Raw genomic sequence first — 14,536 nt, forward strand, 5'->3', positions numbered from 1 at the left:
AACACTCCCAAACTCATTCTATGAGGCCACCATCACCCTGATACCAAAACCAGACAAAGATACTACAAAAAGAGAAAATTACAGACCAATATCACTCATGAATATAGATGCAAAAATCCTCAACAAAATACTAGCAAGCAGAATCCAAGAACACACTGAAAGGATCATACACTGTGGTCAAGTGGGATTTATCCCAGGGATGCAAGGATTCTTCAATATATGCAAATCAATCAATTCGATACACCATATTAACAAACTGAAGAAGAAAAACCATATGATCATCTCAATAGATGCAGAAAAAGCTTTTGACAAAATTCAACACCCATTTATGATAAAAACTCTCCAGAAAGTGGGCATAGAGGGAACCTACCTCAACATAATAACGGCCATATACAACAAACCCACAGCAAACATCATTTCAATAGTGAAAACTGAAAGCAATTCCTCTAAGATCAGGAACAAGAAGACAAGGATGTCCACTCTCACCACTATTATTCAACATAGTTTTGGAAGTCCTAGCCACGGCAATCAGAGAAGAAAAAGAAATAAAAGGAATACAAATTGGAAAAGAGGAAGTAAAACTGTCACTGTTTCCAGATGACATGATACTATACATAGAGAATCCTAAAGATGCTACCAGAAAACTACTGGAGCTAATCAATGAATTTGGTAAAGTTGCAGGATACAAAATTAATACACAGAAATCTTTTGCATTCCTATACACTAATGATGAAAAATCTGAAAGAGAAATTAAGGAAACACTCCTATTTACTACTGCAACAAAAAGAATAAAATACCTAGGAATAAACCTACCTAGGGAGACGAAACACCTGTATGCAGAAAACTGTAAGACACTGATGAAAGAAATTAAAGATGATACCAACAGATGGAGAGATATACCATGTTCTTGGATTGGAAAAATCAATATTGTGAAAATGACTACACTACCCAAAGCAATCTACAGATTCAATGCAATCCCTATCAAATTACCAATGGCATTTTTTTTTTAACAGAACTAGAACAAAATACCTTAAAATTTGTATGGAGGGGCTTCCCTGGTGGCGCAGTGGTTGGGAGTCCGCCTGCCGATGCAGGGGACACGGGTTCGTGCCCCGGTCCGGGAGGATCCCACATGCCGCGGAGCGGCTGGGCCCGTGAGCCATGGCCGCTGAGCCTGCGCGTCCGGAGCCTGTGCTCCGCGACGAGAGAGGCCACAGCAGTGAGAGGCCCGCATACCGCAAAAAAAAAAAAAAAAAAAAAAAAATTTGTATGGAGACACAAAAGACCCCGAATAGCCAAGGCAGTCTTGAGGGAAAAAAACGGAGCTGGAGGAATCAGACGCCCTGACTTTAGACTATACTACAAAGCTACAGTAATCAAGACAATATGGTACTGGCACAAAAACAGAAATATAGATCAATGGAACTGGACAGAAAGCCCAGAGATAAACCCACACACCTATGGTCAACTAATCTATGACAAAGGAGGCAAGGATATACAATGGAGAAAAGACAGTCTCTTCAATAAGTGGTGCTGGGAAAACTGGACAGCTACATGTAAAAGAATGAAATTAGAACACTCCCTAACACCATACACAAAAATAAACTCAAAAAGGATTAGAGACCTAAATGTAAGACCAGAGACTATAAAACTCTTAGAGGAAAACATAGGAAGAACACTCTTTGACATAAATCACGGCAAGATCTTTTTTGATCCACCTACTAGAGTGATGGAAATAAAAACAAAAATAAACAAATGGGACCTAATGAAACTTAAAAGCTTTTCCACAGCAAAGTAAACCATAAACAAGACGAAAAGACAACCCTCAGAATGGGAGAAAATATTTGCAAATGAATCAACGGACAAAGGATTAATCTCCAAAATATATAAACAGCTCATGCAGCTCCATATTAAAGAAACAAATAACACAATCCAAAAATGGGCATAAGACCTAAATAGACATTTCTCCAAAGAAGACATACAGATGGCCAAGAAGCACATGAAAAGCTGCTCAACATCACTAATTATTAGAGAAATGCAAATCAAAACTACAATGAGGTATCACCTCACACCAGTTAGAATGGGCATCAACAGAAAATCTACAAAGAAATGCTGGAGAGGGTGTGGAGAAAAGGGAGCCCTCTTGCACTGTTAGTGGGAATGTAAATTGATACAGCCACTATGTAGAACAGTATGGAGGTTCCTTAAAAAACTAAAAATAGAATTACCATATGATCCAGCACTCCCACTACTGGGCATATTCCCAGAGAAACCATAATTCAAAAAGACACATGCACCCCAATGTTCATTGCAGCACTATTTACAATAGCCAGGTCATGGAAGCAACCTAAATGCCCATCAAGAGATGAATGGATAAAGAAGTTGTGGTACATATAGACAATGGAATTCAGCCATAAAAAGGAACAAAATTCAGTCATTTGTTGAGATGTGGATGGATCTAGAGATTGTCGTACAGAGTGAAGTAAGTCAGAAAGAGAAAAACAAATATCGTATATTAACGCATGTACGTGGAATCTAGGAAAATGGTACAGATGAACCGGTTTGCAGGGCAGAAGTTGAGACACATGTAGAGGACAAACGTATGGACACCAAGGGGTTAAAGCCGCGGGGGGGTGGGGATGGTGGTGTGATGAATTGGGCGATTGGGATTGACATGTATACACTGATGTGTATAAAACTGATGACTAATCAAACCTGCTGTATAAAAAAAATAAAAATAAATTAAAAAAACAAAAGATCTGAGGCTTAACAAAAATGAATTTATGCTTGAAAGGCAGAAGTTTTTAATGAGATAAATCTATCTGGTGGCCCTGATCCAGAGGCAGAAGGGATGTGGGCTTGCCCTTGGCAAAGAGGAAGCCTTGATGCTCCCTCGGTTACTGTCTGCTGCCCCCAGGTGCTGCCTTCCTGCAGATCTCAGGACAGGAGCCAGAGTGTGGGCCAGGCACGTGTCCCCAGAAAGCAAGACACATTCAGAGCAAATACAGCAGCTGGAGAAAGAAGGAGTAAAGAGAGAATAATAACGGGAGAATGAAAACGGAGGAAGGGCAACACAGAAACAAAGCAAAGGAAGGAGGGTACAAAGTGAGAGAAAAAGGGAGGGCACAAGAAAGAGGTGCGGTGGGGGCAAGTGTGGGCTCCAAGAAAATGTGAGGCACACACTTGAAAGGGAAAGTCAGAGGAAGGATGAATTACCAGTGAGGAATTAGAAACTGTAAAATCTACTCAAACCAAGAAATGGGAGTATGTTTCTGTTTCCACCTAATTTATGGCAAGTCACAGATCTGAGGAGCCAGGCCTTGTATAACTTTCGCCATCTGGATTTACTTACTTTGACTTGTGTTCCAAGAAGCTATAAAAGCTAGAAGGGAGGTTCAACAACTAAGCAGTTTTCCAGACATATTGAAAGCAGTAAAGAGAATGAGTTTAGCAGTGTGCCTGTTAAAAACACACGTACATTCTGCAGCAGAGACATCTTTATGCTGGGCTTTTCCCACTGCTTGAAAGGTTAATACCACTGACGATATATTCCCTCAGTCTGCTTTAACTTGCAGAGACAGCGTTCTACTCACACTTCAGGTGTTCATATCTACCTGACACTCTGCAGAGTCTGGAGTCGCTTCCGATTTCTTTCCAGCTCTAATTTCCTCTTGTCAATTTTGGCTTCTAGGTTAGCTTCATCAGAGGCCACATTATTGAGCAGGTCTTTCGTCTTCTGAACCTGCACCTACATTTAACAGGAAATGAAGGAGACAAATGTGCCAATAAGGACCACGACCTGACTCTTGGAAGAGCAGGACTTCTCAACCTCTCAAGCCCAGCAACACCTCACTAAACATAATCAACGGGAAGCAAACAGAGCAAACCCTCCCCCAAGCAATCACTCGTTTAACCAACTATTTCCAGGAGGAACATCACATAGGCCTAGAAAGAATCATCTACTTTTTTTTTTCCATGAGAAGGTGTTTCCAAAGAGGGACCCAAAACCTCCTGCCACCTCACTTGTTTAGATGGTTACACCTCACTCTGAAGGGTTGGTTTGCCTTCATTTACATAGTTCAGGCTACCCCCCAGCTACAAATAACTGACTTACAGAATACATGCACACACAAACTTTATCTTAGCTTTACTTAGAAGGGAACAAAAAGAAATACCGCCTGGTCCCAGCTCTAATGCGCTGCCTGCTGGGACTGAGAGAAGGTTCCTCTCCCCTTCCCAGGCAGCTGAACCGCAGACTGAACTAAACAGAGAAACCACTCCATTAGGAGAAAGTGGCTCCCTGGGTGGCTCCGGTGTGACCCAGCCTTGGGGAGGGAGCCTGGGCAGCAGTGTGGCACAGGCCCCTGAGCAAGAGGGCAGCGTGAAGGGAAAGAGATCTCTGGCGAAAACCACAGGCCTCCCCATCCTCCCTCCCATAAGAGCAAGTTCATCTGAGGCAGGGCTAGTCTGAGTAAATGCACTGTCTTCACACTCGTGTTGTCTGGGAAGCGGGCCAGGTCAAGGCCTGTGGCTCAGAGCTGCAATCTGCTGCCCTAGGAATGACATCTGCAACTCAACCAGCCAAGTGTAGAACTGCTCTCCGCGCCCCCAGGCTGGGACTATCCAACTCTGCTGTTAAGTTCCAGATGGCCAAGGTGGGGTCCTCCCCTCCAGGACTTTACACGTGTGTAGCCCCATGAAGGTTTACTGTTTACCTGCAGGCCTCTGAAACACTATGCGGTCCACAAAGAAATCAGCTAAGGAGCCCAGACACGCTCCACGACTCTCAGAGACAGTGCATATTTGGAAGCAATCAGTTTTATCAGCACTTTATGGCTTAATTTTTTTTGTTTAAGTACACTAACCATTTCGAAGATGCTTTCATGAAGATTAATCATATCACTAACCACTGATTTGCTGCAAGTACTTTAAAAACCACAGCAGAGATGTGAGTTCACTCTCAGAGGAAGACACGGTGGGGCTCCTTTCTGAACAGACAACTCAGGTTGATGGCAACTATTTCTCTGAATCAAAGTCAGATTAAAACCTAGTGAATCTATCTGACCTCAAAAATAAAGAATTTTTAAAAAGGTTCTGTTCCTCAAAAAAGACAAATGTAATAAACACAAAAAATTTTCTCTAGCTTTCTGAAATAAATGGCCTATATTTCATAACCCCTTTTAAGTATCCATGTTGTTGTTTCGCTTTTGTTTTTAGAATTATCAAATATCATGTATATTTTCCAGCAACGAAAAGATATCTTAAGAGGTGTTCACCAAGAAATGAACTGTGCCCTCATTTGGTTGTTCCATTTTTAATACTGACTTAGTGCTAAAGGCACATTCATGTCATGCTAACCTGATTCAGCCAGAACACTGACAAGCACACAAGTATTATCATTAGTTTTTTTTTTTAATTTAGAAACAATCAGGAACTTACAAACAGCTGAAGTATAATACAAAACATTTTTTCCTAACCTAGGTGAGAATGAGCTGCTGACCTGATGCTCCATCACTTCTAAATATTTTAATGTGTATTTCCTGCAAATAAGGCCTTTCTCCTAAATAACCACAACACAATCATCAAGACAGGAAATGAACTCTTGACGCACCACCCCCACCCAACCCTCAGACCCACTGTCCCCATGAAGTTCTTAACAGCAGATGGGAGTGACCCCTGGCATTCAGTCATCAGGTCTCCTTAGCCTCCTTCAGTCTGGAATGGCTCCTCAACCTCTCCTGGATGTTCATGACAGGAACATGAACTTTTCACTGTTGAAGAGTAGGGGCCAGGGAATTTACAGAATGCCCCTCAATTTGCCTTTGTCTGATTAGCTTCAGATTACACACCCCTAGCAGGAATAGCACAGATATCACTGAACCCTGCATCCCATCAGGTGGGCATAATTCTGGTTTGCTCCATCACTGGTGATATTCCTTTGACCACTGGATTAAGAGGGTGTCTGTCAGGCTTCTCCTATGACATTACTCTTTTCCTCTCTGTAATTAATAAGTATTTTGTAGGGAGCTACTTTGAAACTATGTGAAAAACCTGCTCTTCATCAGTTTTCAATGTATTCATTTATCAGTGAGAACTCAAGATCTCCCATTTCATTCAATGGTCTATAATCCATTACTATAATTCATTCATTTTGATGCTTATCCTGTCCCTGGTGTGGCCAGGGGAAGCTGGCTTCTGTGTCCTTCTGACACTCTTTGAGCACTTCCTTGCTTTCTGGCACAAGAAGATCTTGTACTTTCTTATCCTAGCTTTGGAATCAGCCATCTCTCCTGAAGAGCCCTGCTTCATTTTAGTGGAGAATGGCATTTAGAAGCCAAGATCTGGGTGCTAGGTATGCTCAGAGCTAAGGAGTGTATGAATGTGTATGTGGGTGTGCATGTGTATGTACCTAAATATACTACATACATCTGCTACACGTACATACACACAACAAAATTTATTCCTATATCTATCTACATATTGAAATGCATGCATTTAGCCAACACCTCCTATTTCAGGGTTCAATCTAATTTTCTCCCTTTTCATATCTGTAACTCCATTCTCCAACAGTGAGAAACTTGGCTTCCATTATCTTTAATATATTTACTTATTTGATCAACCTGCCTGTATGTAACCATCTCCCATCTCAGCTACCCTGCACGTCTCACCCTGCTGAGGCTCCGACTCTCTGTGCTGGGCTGCGCAGGGAGTATTACTGTTTTATGATAAGAGTACTATAAAAACCAATCTTAGAGTTTTGTACAACTCACAGCAAATTCTTGTTTTATAACTATTCTTAATTTATGTAAGCCCCCCCTGTCTGTGTCTACTGAATAAAATGAATCTCTAATAATGACTGAATACCTACTATGTGCCACGCACTATCATAATGAATGCTCACAAGGACCCTATGTGGTGGGCATTGCCATTCCTCCCATTTTATAGATGCGGAAAGTGAGGCACAAAGAAGTTAAGTAACTTGCCTAAAATCACACAGAGGGATTCAAACCCAAGTAGTCTGAGTCCCCCTCACCTTCTGCTTTCCAAATGAATGATATAGGTGAGATAAGCAAATAACAACTGATCATGGGTAAGTAGTAAAGGATGATGATCATTCTATTTATACAGTGCTGTTTAAAGTTAAGAAAATCTGGAAATCATTTAAACGCCCAGCAGTGAGGAACTGGTTAAATCAAGTATGAAGAGTCCATAAAGTATTTACTAAAATTACTGCAGAATTTAAGAGAATTATTAAATTAATAAAACTGGCAAAATTTTAGCAACAGGAGAAATTGTTCATATTTGTAATGAGGGGAAAAATAACAGTAAGTCACCAACTATTCTAGAATGTGCTCTAAATTTTTCACCTCCCCACTAACCTGTCCCTTCTTTGTTATGAAGCCTGGCTTGTTCTGTCCTGTAGAGCCAGGAACTATTTTCCAGTCCCAGGCATAAAAACATTAAATAAAAGCGAAGTAATCTTACCAAAATATCTTTTATTGCAATTCTCATCACTTTTTCAGTCTCATTTATTTCCAGAGGTCTGGCAATTGCTTCTGTTCTCAGTTCCTATTGGAAACAATGAAGCGAAATTATTTTTTCAGAAGACGAATTCTCAAGACCAATTCCCCTGTCTAGATACGGCTTATGGACTGGTTCTCAAAAGCTTCATTACTGTGTGGGTCTCTGATGCAAAAGCACTCCCGCCATCACCTCCTCCAAGTGTCTTCCGTAATCCTCTGGCCAGCCTGGCCTCTCTCCAGTGCTCAAGGTCCCCTTCTCCAGCCACAGGCCCCCTGTACCCTAACACCATAGGAACCTGAACTCACCATCCAGAATCTTTTCTCCAAAATTTGCTTCTTTTACTTGCATTCCATTCAGGTGACCCCAAACCAAGTGCAGCTCAACTTGCTGTCTGAACCCACTGCCAGCCTGTACAATCTTCTTTGTGATCACATCCCTCTAAGTTGCCCATTACTGACAACTGTAACTAATGAGAAGAATCAGCTCGGCCCTGCCCCAGCACTAACCACTAACCATCAAGGTAGGCATCTGTGCCTATCATATCAGTATTGGAAATTTCCGAAACATGGGACTTCATTGCAGATGCAGTTATGGGGTTCCTGGAGCACTTTATCAAATCCTGTCTTGTGCTTCCTTTATTCCACAGTGTACATTACCTCCCCCACAGTGGAAAACTACTGAGGGCAGGGACCGTGACTTACTCAAGGACACAGAGCACAGTGCCTTCCTTGCCTGTGGTTGGTGCTGGTCCTCAATGAATATTTTGTTGAGTGTATGAAAAACATATATTGGATAGGGGATCTTCCTCAGATCATGACTGTACACAGAATATGAGAAGTCCTACATTCAGGGTCCCTTGGCTTCCATGGCAACAGTTCGGCCTCTGATTGCTCCATCAATTCATTACAGGACAGTACTAAAAGAGTCCCCAGGGAAATCCTGGTGAGCCTCACAATGAAGCCAGGGCTCTGCTGGCAAATAGCAAGTGACCAGCTCCTGTCTCTGGGACTGTGAGGAACACGTGTAGACATGTGCACTATAAACAGAAAACATGGAAAGCCGGGAGCTGCCTCACTGCTTATCTAAATTAGCTGTCAGACATTATGTCAGGTTTGTTCTGCCAACTACACTTCACCAGGTGGCAATATATCAAGAGCAGGGATGGTGAGCTAGCACCAAGTCCCCCGCTTCCAATCTGTTCCTAGGGCAGAAATGAAAAATGCCATTACACTGTAGCAGCAATGCCAGAACACAGGCAAGGCAGTGAGAGAGCAGTCATGGATGATACACCTGATGGGAATGGAATGAACTAAGTGCATTTAATTCAAAAACATTAGATATGAGCATGTATGCTTCAAATGCCATAAATCCTCCCAGGTAAGAATTAAACAGCACTCCATTTCTTCTCCAGCCAGTAGGTCCAAACCTCTGCTGCTCGTTGGAATCACCTGGAGATCTTTAAAAATCTGGCTCTCACCCCCAAACATTTTGATCCACTGGTATGGGGGATGACCTGGATGCTGGATGATTTAAAAAGCTCTATAGGAGCTCCAAGGGTGTTTTACGAACCCACTCTTCAACAGCTCCTTAAACACAGTGGACAGAGCACCCTCCTTGACTGGCATGGGCTAGAATAAGGACTGCAAATAAGTTTCAACTGTAACATCAACTTCAAATGATTGGTAGTGACTACCTAGATTAATGACTGGTTCCCAAACTCTGCTGTACGTTAGAACCACCCAGGAGACTTAAAACTCGCAGTGCCCAAGTCACATTTCATACCAATGACATCAGCATGGAAGCCAGACATCAGTAGTTTGTAAAGATCCCCAGGTGATTCCACTGGGCCACAAGATTTGGGAACCACAGGCTCAGAAGAGCATTTTGTTGGGAAGAATGCCAAGGCTGAGTGTACCGGGGGAAAGCATCATGATCAATAAAGTCTGCCACGGGCACAAGGAGGAAAGTTTCAGCAACAGGCACATATTTGCCATTCCTGAACTAGATGTCAAAGGTATTAGAAACAGACCAGAGCCCACCAGAAGCACAAACAGCAGCAAACACCACACGTATATTACTTTCCCCCACAGTAGCTCATTTAATCAGGTACCGTTTAATGAAATCAAAAGAACAGAGAAAAACAGAATTGGAAAAGAAACCTTGGAAATCTGCTTAGCTAAGGAGGTAACTGAGTTATCTGAACACTGCTTACCCTCAACTCCACCTCCTTGCCCAGCAAGTCATACAGAGATGCTCCCTTGGAAGTGATTTCAGAAGCAAGCTGCCTGGCTGCTTTCAAATCTGCAATCTGGAAGGAAAATATCAAAAACAGAAACTTCAGTGACAGGTTTTTATTAGGCATTCAGAAAGAATCAATCTGTTCATATAGGTTCCCACCTCCAGTCAGGATACTTGACTTACTTGACTATAGAACACATTTTCCACAAGACACATATTTACATCCTGGAGAAGAGAGTTCCCAAAACATCAGTTTAGGAAACACTGATCTAAGTACAAATTAGACCAATTCCAGGCCACCTGAAAAACCCAAATGTCAGGTCAAATGTACTCTGCAACAAGGAGCTGTGGGGGTTGTGAACGTTGACACGCTTCCTATAATAAGGGACCCTGGCAGTGGTGGGGTGAGCAAAGGAGGGGCAACCTGAGGGACACATGCCTACCGCAGAACCCTGATGCCCTATGTTTAACCCTCCCTGTCCCCTCATTCTCTGCCTTCAGGCTGCACTTCACTGGGCTGCTGTGAGCTCAAATGAGCTCACCGGCATGAAGGCCTTACAAGCTCCCACAAGGCACTGCTGTGAAGATGATGATGATCTGGCCCTGGGCACAGCTTCTTTCTTAGGATCTACACGTCACACACTCTTCCATGAATACACTAAACTTCCAAAGAGCCCAAACATTTCCCAGCTCAGCTCCCTCTCCCTCTCCCCAAAACAACGAATTCCCACCCTCTTTCATTTTCAAACCACTGGCAACTCTCACTCTTCCTTCACAGCTGGTGACTTCCTTCCCATTTCCTCAGTCCTCAGGACTCCTCTCGAATAGCTGCTTCCTCACCAGCAGCGAGTTCCCAGCTTCCTCTCTGGGAGTCCTCTCATCCGCCCCACTTCTCAGCACTGAAGTTCAGCAGAGTCCAGCCGCACACCACCCCCAATCCCGGACCTCCCTTCCAGGCACACTCCCCGCAAGCTTTCAGCTCTGATACCAAGATTAAAGCCATGAGCTGAGGTTTGACATCTCCACTTGGACACCTCGTGGACGTCACAAACATAACATGTCCTAAACCAAACTCATCTTTCCTGCCAGATCTGCTCCTTCCAAACTCTTCTCCACTTCAATAGACGGCAACTTTGTCCTTGCAGGAACTCACACCCAAAACTTTAGAGCCATGATATCTAATATCGTGCCCACTAGTCACGTGTGGCCGTTTTCAATGTTAAACCATTCAAAATTTAATAAAACTTAAAACTCAGTTCCTTGGTTATGCTGGCAACACGTGGCTAGCGACTACCGTATCACATGGCAGAGACACAGAACACATCCACCAGCCCGGAAGCGCTACCAGAGAGCTGCTTCAGGACCTTCCTTGTGCTGTCTGCTTTCTTCCAACCTACACCCAATCCATAAGACCTACCTTCAAAATATGCTCTAACCTCTGACCACTTCCTCCCAGTGAGGATCTGGCTCCTGTGTATGAGTTTTCAGGCCTGACCACAGGCAATCCTGGAGGCTTTACCTGGCAGGCCTCCTGGGGAAAGCTGTGCTCGAACACCAGTGCCCTGCAGTCTCTGAAGAGAGTTGCAGTCAAGGAACCAGGCCCTCTGGCCAGTCATGTTCTCATAAAGACCTGCATTCCTAGGTCTCTTTATCTGAGGCCTTGGGTCCAGGTCCTCTTCAGTGCCTCTGCTGAGGCTTCCTTATTGGGGAAGGTGGGGCAAACACCTTCTCCCACACCTCAGGGGGCATTAAAACTGCCAAAGCAGTCTTATGAAACAGGGAGTTGACACTTCCTCTGGCTTTAGTCCCTTGCTTATACCACTGCAGTTAGTGATTAAAGACACAGCTTTCATGTTTGGCTTGTTGCTTTAATCGAGTCCTCCGACGCCTGGCAGCTCACTCTCTCCCCAAGCTCAGCTGAGCACCTGACGGCCACTCTGCTCAAAGGCGCTGTCACCTCCTGCTTTCTAACAGGTCTCTGGGCTTCCACCTTTTTTCCCCCTTCAGTCCGACTCAATCCAGCAGCCAGAGTGATCCTTTTAATATGAAGTTTCAAATTATGTACTTCTTTGTTCAAAACTCAACGATTTTCCAGCTCAGAGTCAAAGTCTTGACAGTGGCTTTCCAGGGACCACAGGCCTGAGGCTGCCTCCCCTCCCAGCTCTCATCACATGGCCCCCTTGTGTTTCTTCAAACACACACAGCACACCTTTCCACTGAATGGTTTGCTCCTTCCCTCCTTCAGATCTCTGCTGAAACCGTCACCCAATCCCTGAGGCTGTCCTAGCCCTCTATTTAAGACACCTCCCCCGGCACCCCAGCCCCTTCCCTGCTTTACTATCCTCCACACATGCAGCCCATCTGACCTGTCACTCCTTCTGCTTTGCAGTTTACAGTCTGGCTCCCCCAACTGAGCCACGGGAACAGAGGATTCCTGTCCTTGTTGTTCACGCCTGTATCCCCAGTGCTTGAAGAGTGCCTGGCAGATAGCAGCAGGCTTTCAATAAAAAGTTGAATTTATTGTCCCTTCTGCTTTGATCCAAATGCTGATGAGCACAAAACTAACAAATGGCCCTCAGTCAAGGAGTAAGGAAAGAAGTGATGCTGTATTGATATAGCCCATTTCAGTGTTTGAGAAATAAACATTCCATCCCTCACTACAAGCCTTGCATTGTCCTTACCTTTGAGCCAAGGTCAAACTTGAATTTGCTGATATCTTCCTCTCCTATTTTAGAGTCCTCCATACCTTTGGTCTTCATAGCATTATAAAGGACAGAGGTGATCTTCAATAGTTCTTTCACTGCATACCCGTCTGCTTGATAAAGCTTCTTAGTATTGAGTTTTATATGTGCCTTAGTGGCCTATTTTCAGATTAAAAAAAAAAAGTTTAAGACCCATTCCACGTAAAATCTAAACCAAATTCCATGTAGGTCATTTGAAAATGTCACTGCCAACAATAGGGATATAACCAAATCATTTTAAGAATCAAACTTTCAAGTTACTCATATATTGCAAGTGGGTATGTTGACTGATACAATCTTGATGGAGAGCAATTTGGTAAATGACAACAAAATTAATTACAAATGCATATGTCCTTTGGCCCAGCAATTCCAATCCTAAGAACTTATGCTAGGGATATACATATTCACAAACAAAATGATGTGTATAGGTTATTTGTTACAGCATTGCTTCTAAGAACAAAAGTTACCAACAACCTAAATGCCTACCTGTATAAATTACATAAGTTATGGTATAAACTTGCAAGCAATACTACTCAGGTGTAAGAGAGGATAAAGAAACTCTATGTGTATTTGAAAAGTTCTCCAAAATGTACTGTTATATGAAGACAAGATTCTAAACGGTGGTGTGCAGTATGCCACCATTTGTGTAAGAGGAAGGAAAAGGAATATACAGTCTATTTGCTTAATTATGCCTAAAGAAACTCTGAAAGATATTAAGAATAGTGATCACTGGGAATGGAACTGGGCTGATGGCAAACAGAATAAAAGTCATTTTACTCTATATTGTTTCATGATTTAAAAAAATTTTTGAACCATAAAATATATTACCTATTCAAAAATAAGTAAATAAAATTCTTTTTTAAAATCTGCATGCTATTTAATTTCCATTAGAAAAATATTATCTATATAAAATTTTGGTCCAGTTTCTTCTCCTTTAGCTCTACTAGGTTTGAATACTTAAATACTTTAATTTTACTCAAGTAAAAGCAGGATCATATATCTGACATGAAAAATAAATATTTCACATCATTAAACTAATCGGGTTTAATTAGGTGTGCTCTTTATTATTTCTCAGGAATAGTAACTCATCTTTCCTGTATGTTACTTCCCTTTACTTTTATTTATCTGAGTAACTATGTAATGCATGTCTCTTTTCCCACGTCCAGTAATACCAGTGTTATGTAAGCATAATTTGTAATGTCAATAACTAGATTCATCATTAATCTTCAATTTATGTTCAATTCCCCTTATTATATAGTATTTCCATAATAATTTCAGATATTTCAGTCAACCTTACACTTTGCAACAAAGATTGTAAAAATTAAGATGTTAATTTTAAAACATTTTTAAAATTCCAGACTAAATAATCCTGGGCCCACTTAAAGTGATGCTGTCACAAGATGTCCTGGAACAGCTACTGCTTCAATTTCAACACGGCCTCCTTTGGGCAAAGCAGCAACCTGGTAAGCAGCTCTCACAGGAAAACTACTCTGGAAATATTGCCTGTAGACGTCATTGACAGTATGTCAGCCAGCAAAAGTTTTTTTTTTTTTTTTTTTAACATCTTTATTGGGGTATAATTGCTTTACAATGGTGTGTTAGTTTCTGCTTTATAACAAAGTGAATCAGTCATACATAAACATATGTTCCCATATGTCTTCCCTCTTGCGTCTGCCTCCCTCCCATCCTCCCTATCCCACCCCTCCAGGCTGTCACAAAGCACCGAGCCAATATCCCTGTGCCATGCGGCTGCTTCCCACTAGCTATCTACCTTACTACGTTTGTTAGTGTGTATAAGCCCATGACTCTCTCTCGCCCTGTCACAGCTCACACTTCCCCCTCCCCATAACCTCAAGTCCGTTCTCTAGGAAAACAGTTGTTTTTATCACATTCGTGAACTCACAGCCTACTGCTTTCAGAATTTCACCCATGTTTGTAAGAGCCTGTTTAGACTCTTCTGCCACCCCTCCTGGCACAAGCTGTCCATTTGCAGGGTCCATGCCTAGCTGTCCTGAAACGTAAATGGTCCTGCC

General features: G+C 42.5%; 1 protein-coding gene across 1 annotated transcript in view; it reads right to left on the reverse strand.

Annotated features, from left to right (window-relative positions):
- The window catches only part of IFT38 (intraflagellar transport 38), a 29,712-nt gene that overhangs the window by 10,601 nt on the left and 4,575 nt on the right, over positions 1 to 14,536 (reverse strand). Inside the window, exons 4-7 of the mRNA XM_027118358.1 lie at positions 12,444 to 12,623; positions 9,737 to 9,832; positions 7,486 to 7,569; positions 3,615 to 3,748 (exon numbers count right to left, since the gene is read on the reverse strand). Coding sequence (XP_026974159.1) covers positions 3,615 to 3,748; positions 7,486 to 7,569; positions 9,737 to 9,832; positions 12,444 to 12,623 — 494 coding nt within the window. The remainder of the gene's footprint in view (positions 1 to 3,614; positions 3,749 to 7,485; positions 7,570 to 9,736; positions 9,833 to 12,443; positions 12,624 to 14,536) is intronic.

Source organism: Aethalodelphis obliquidens, unplaced genomic scaffold (assembly GCF_003676395.1).
Source record: "Aethalodelphis obliquidens isolate GAN/ISIS:26980383/991018 unplaced genomic scaffold, ASM367639v1 scaffold18, whole genome shotgun sequence".
Classification (NCBI taxonomy): domain Eukaryota; kingdom Metazoa; phylum Chordata; class Mammalia; order Artiodactyla; family Delphinidae; genus Aethalodelphis; species Aethalodelphis obliquidens.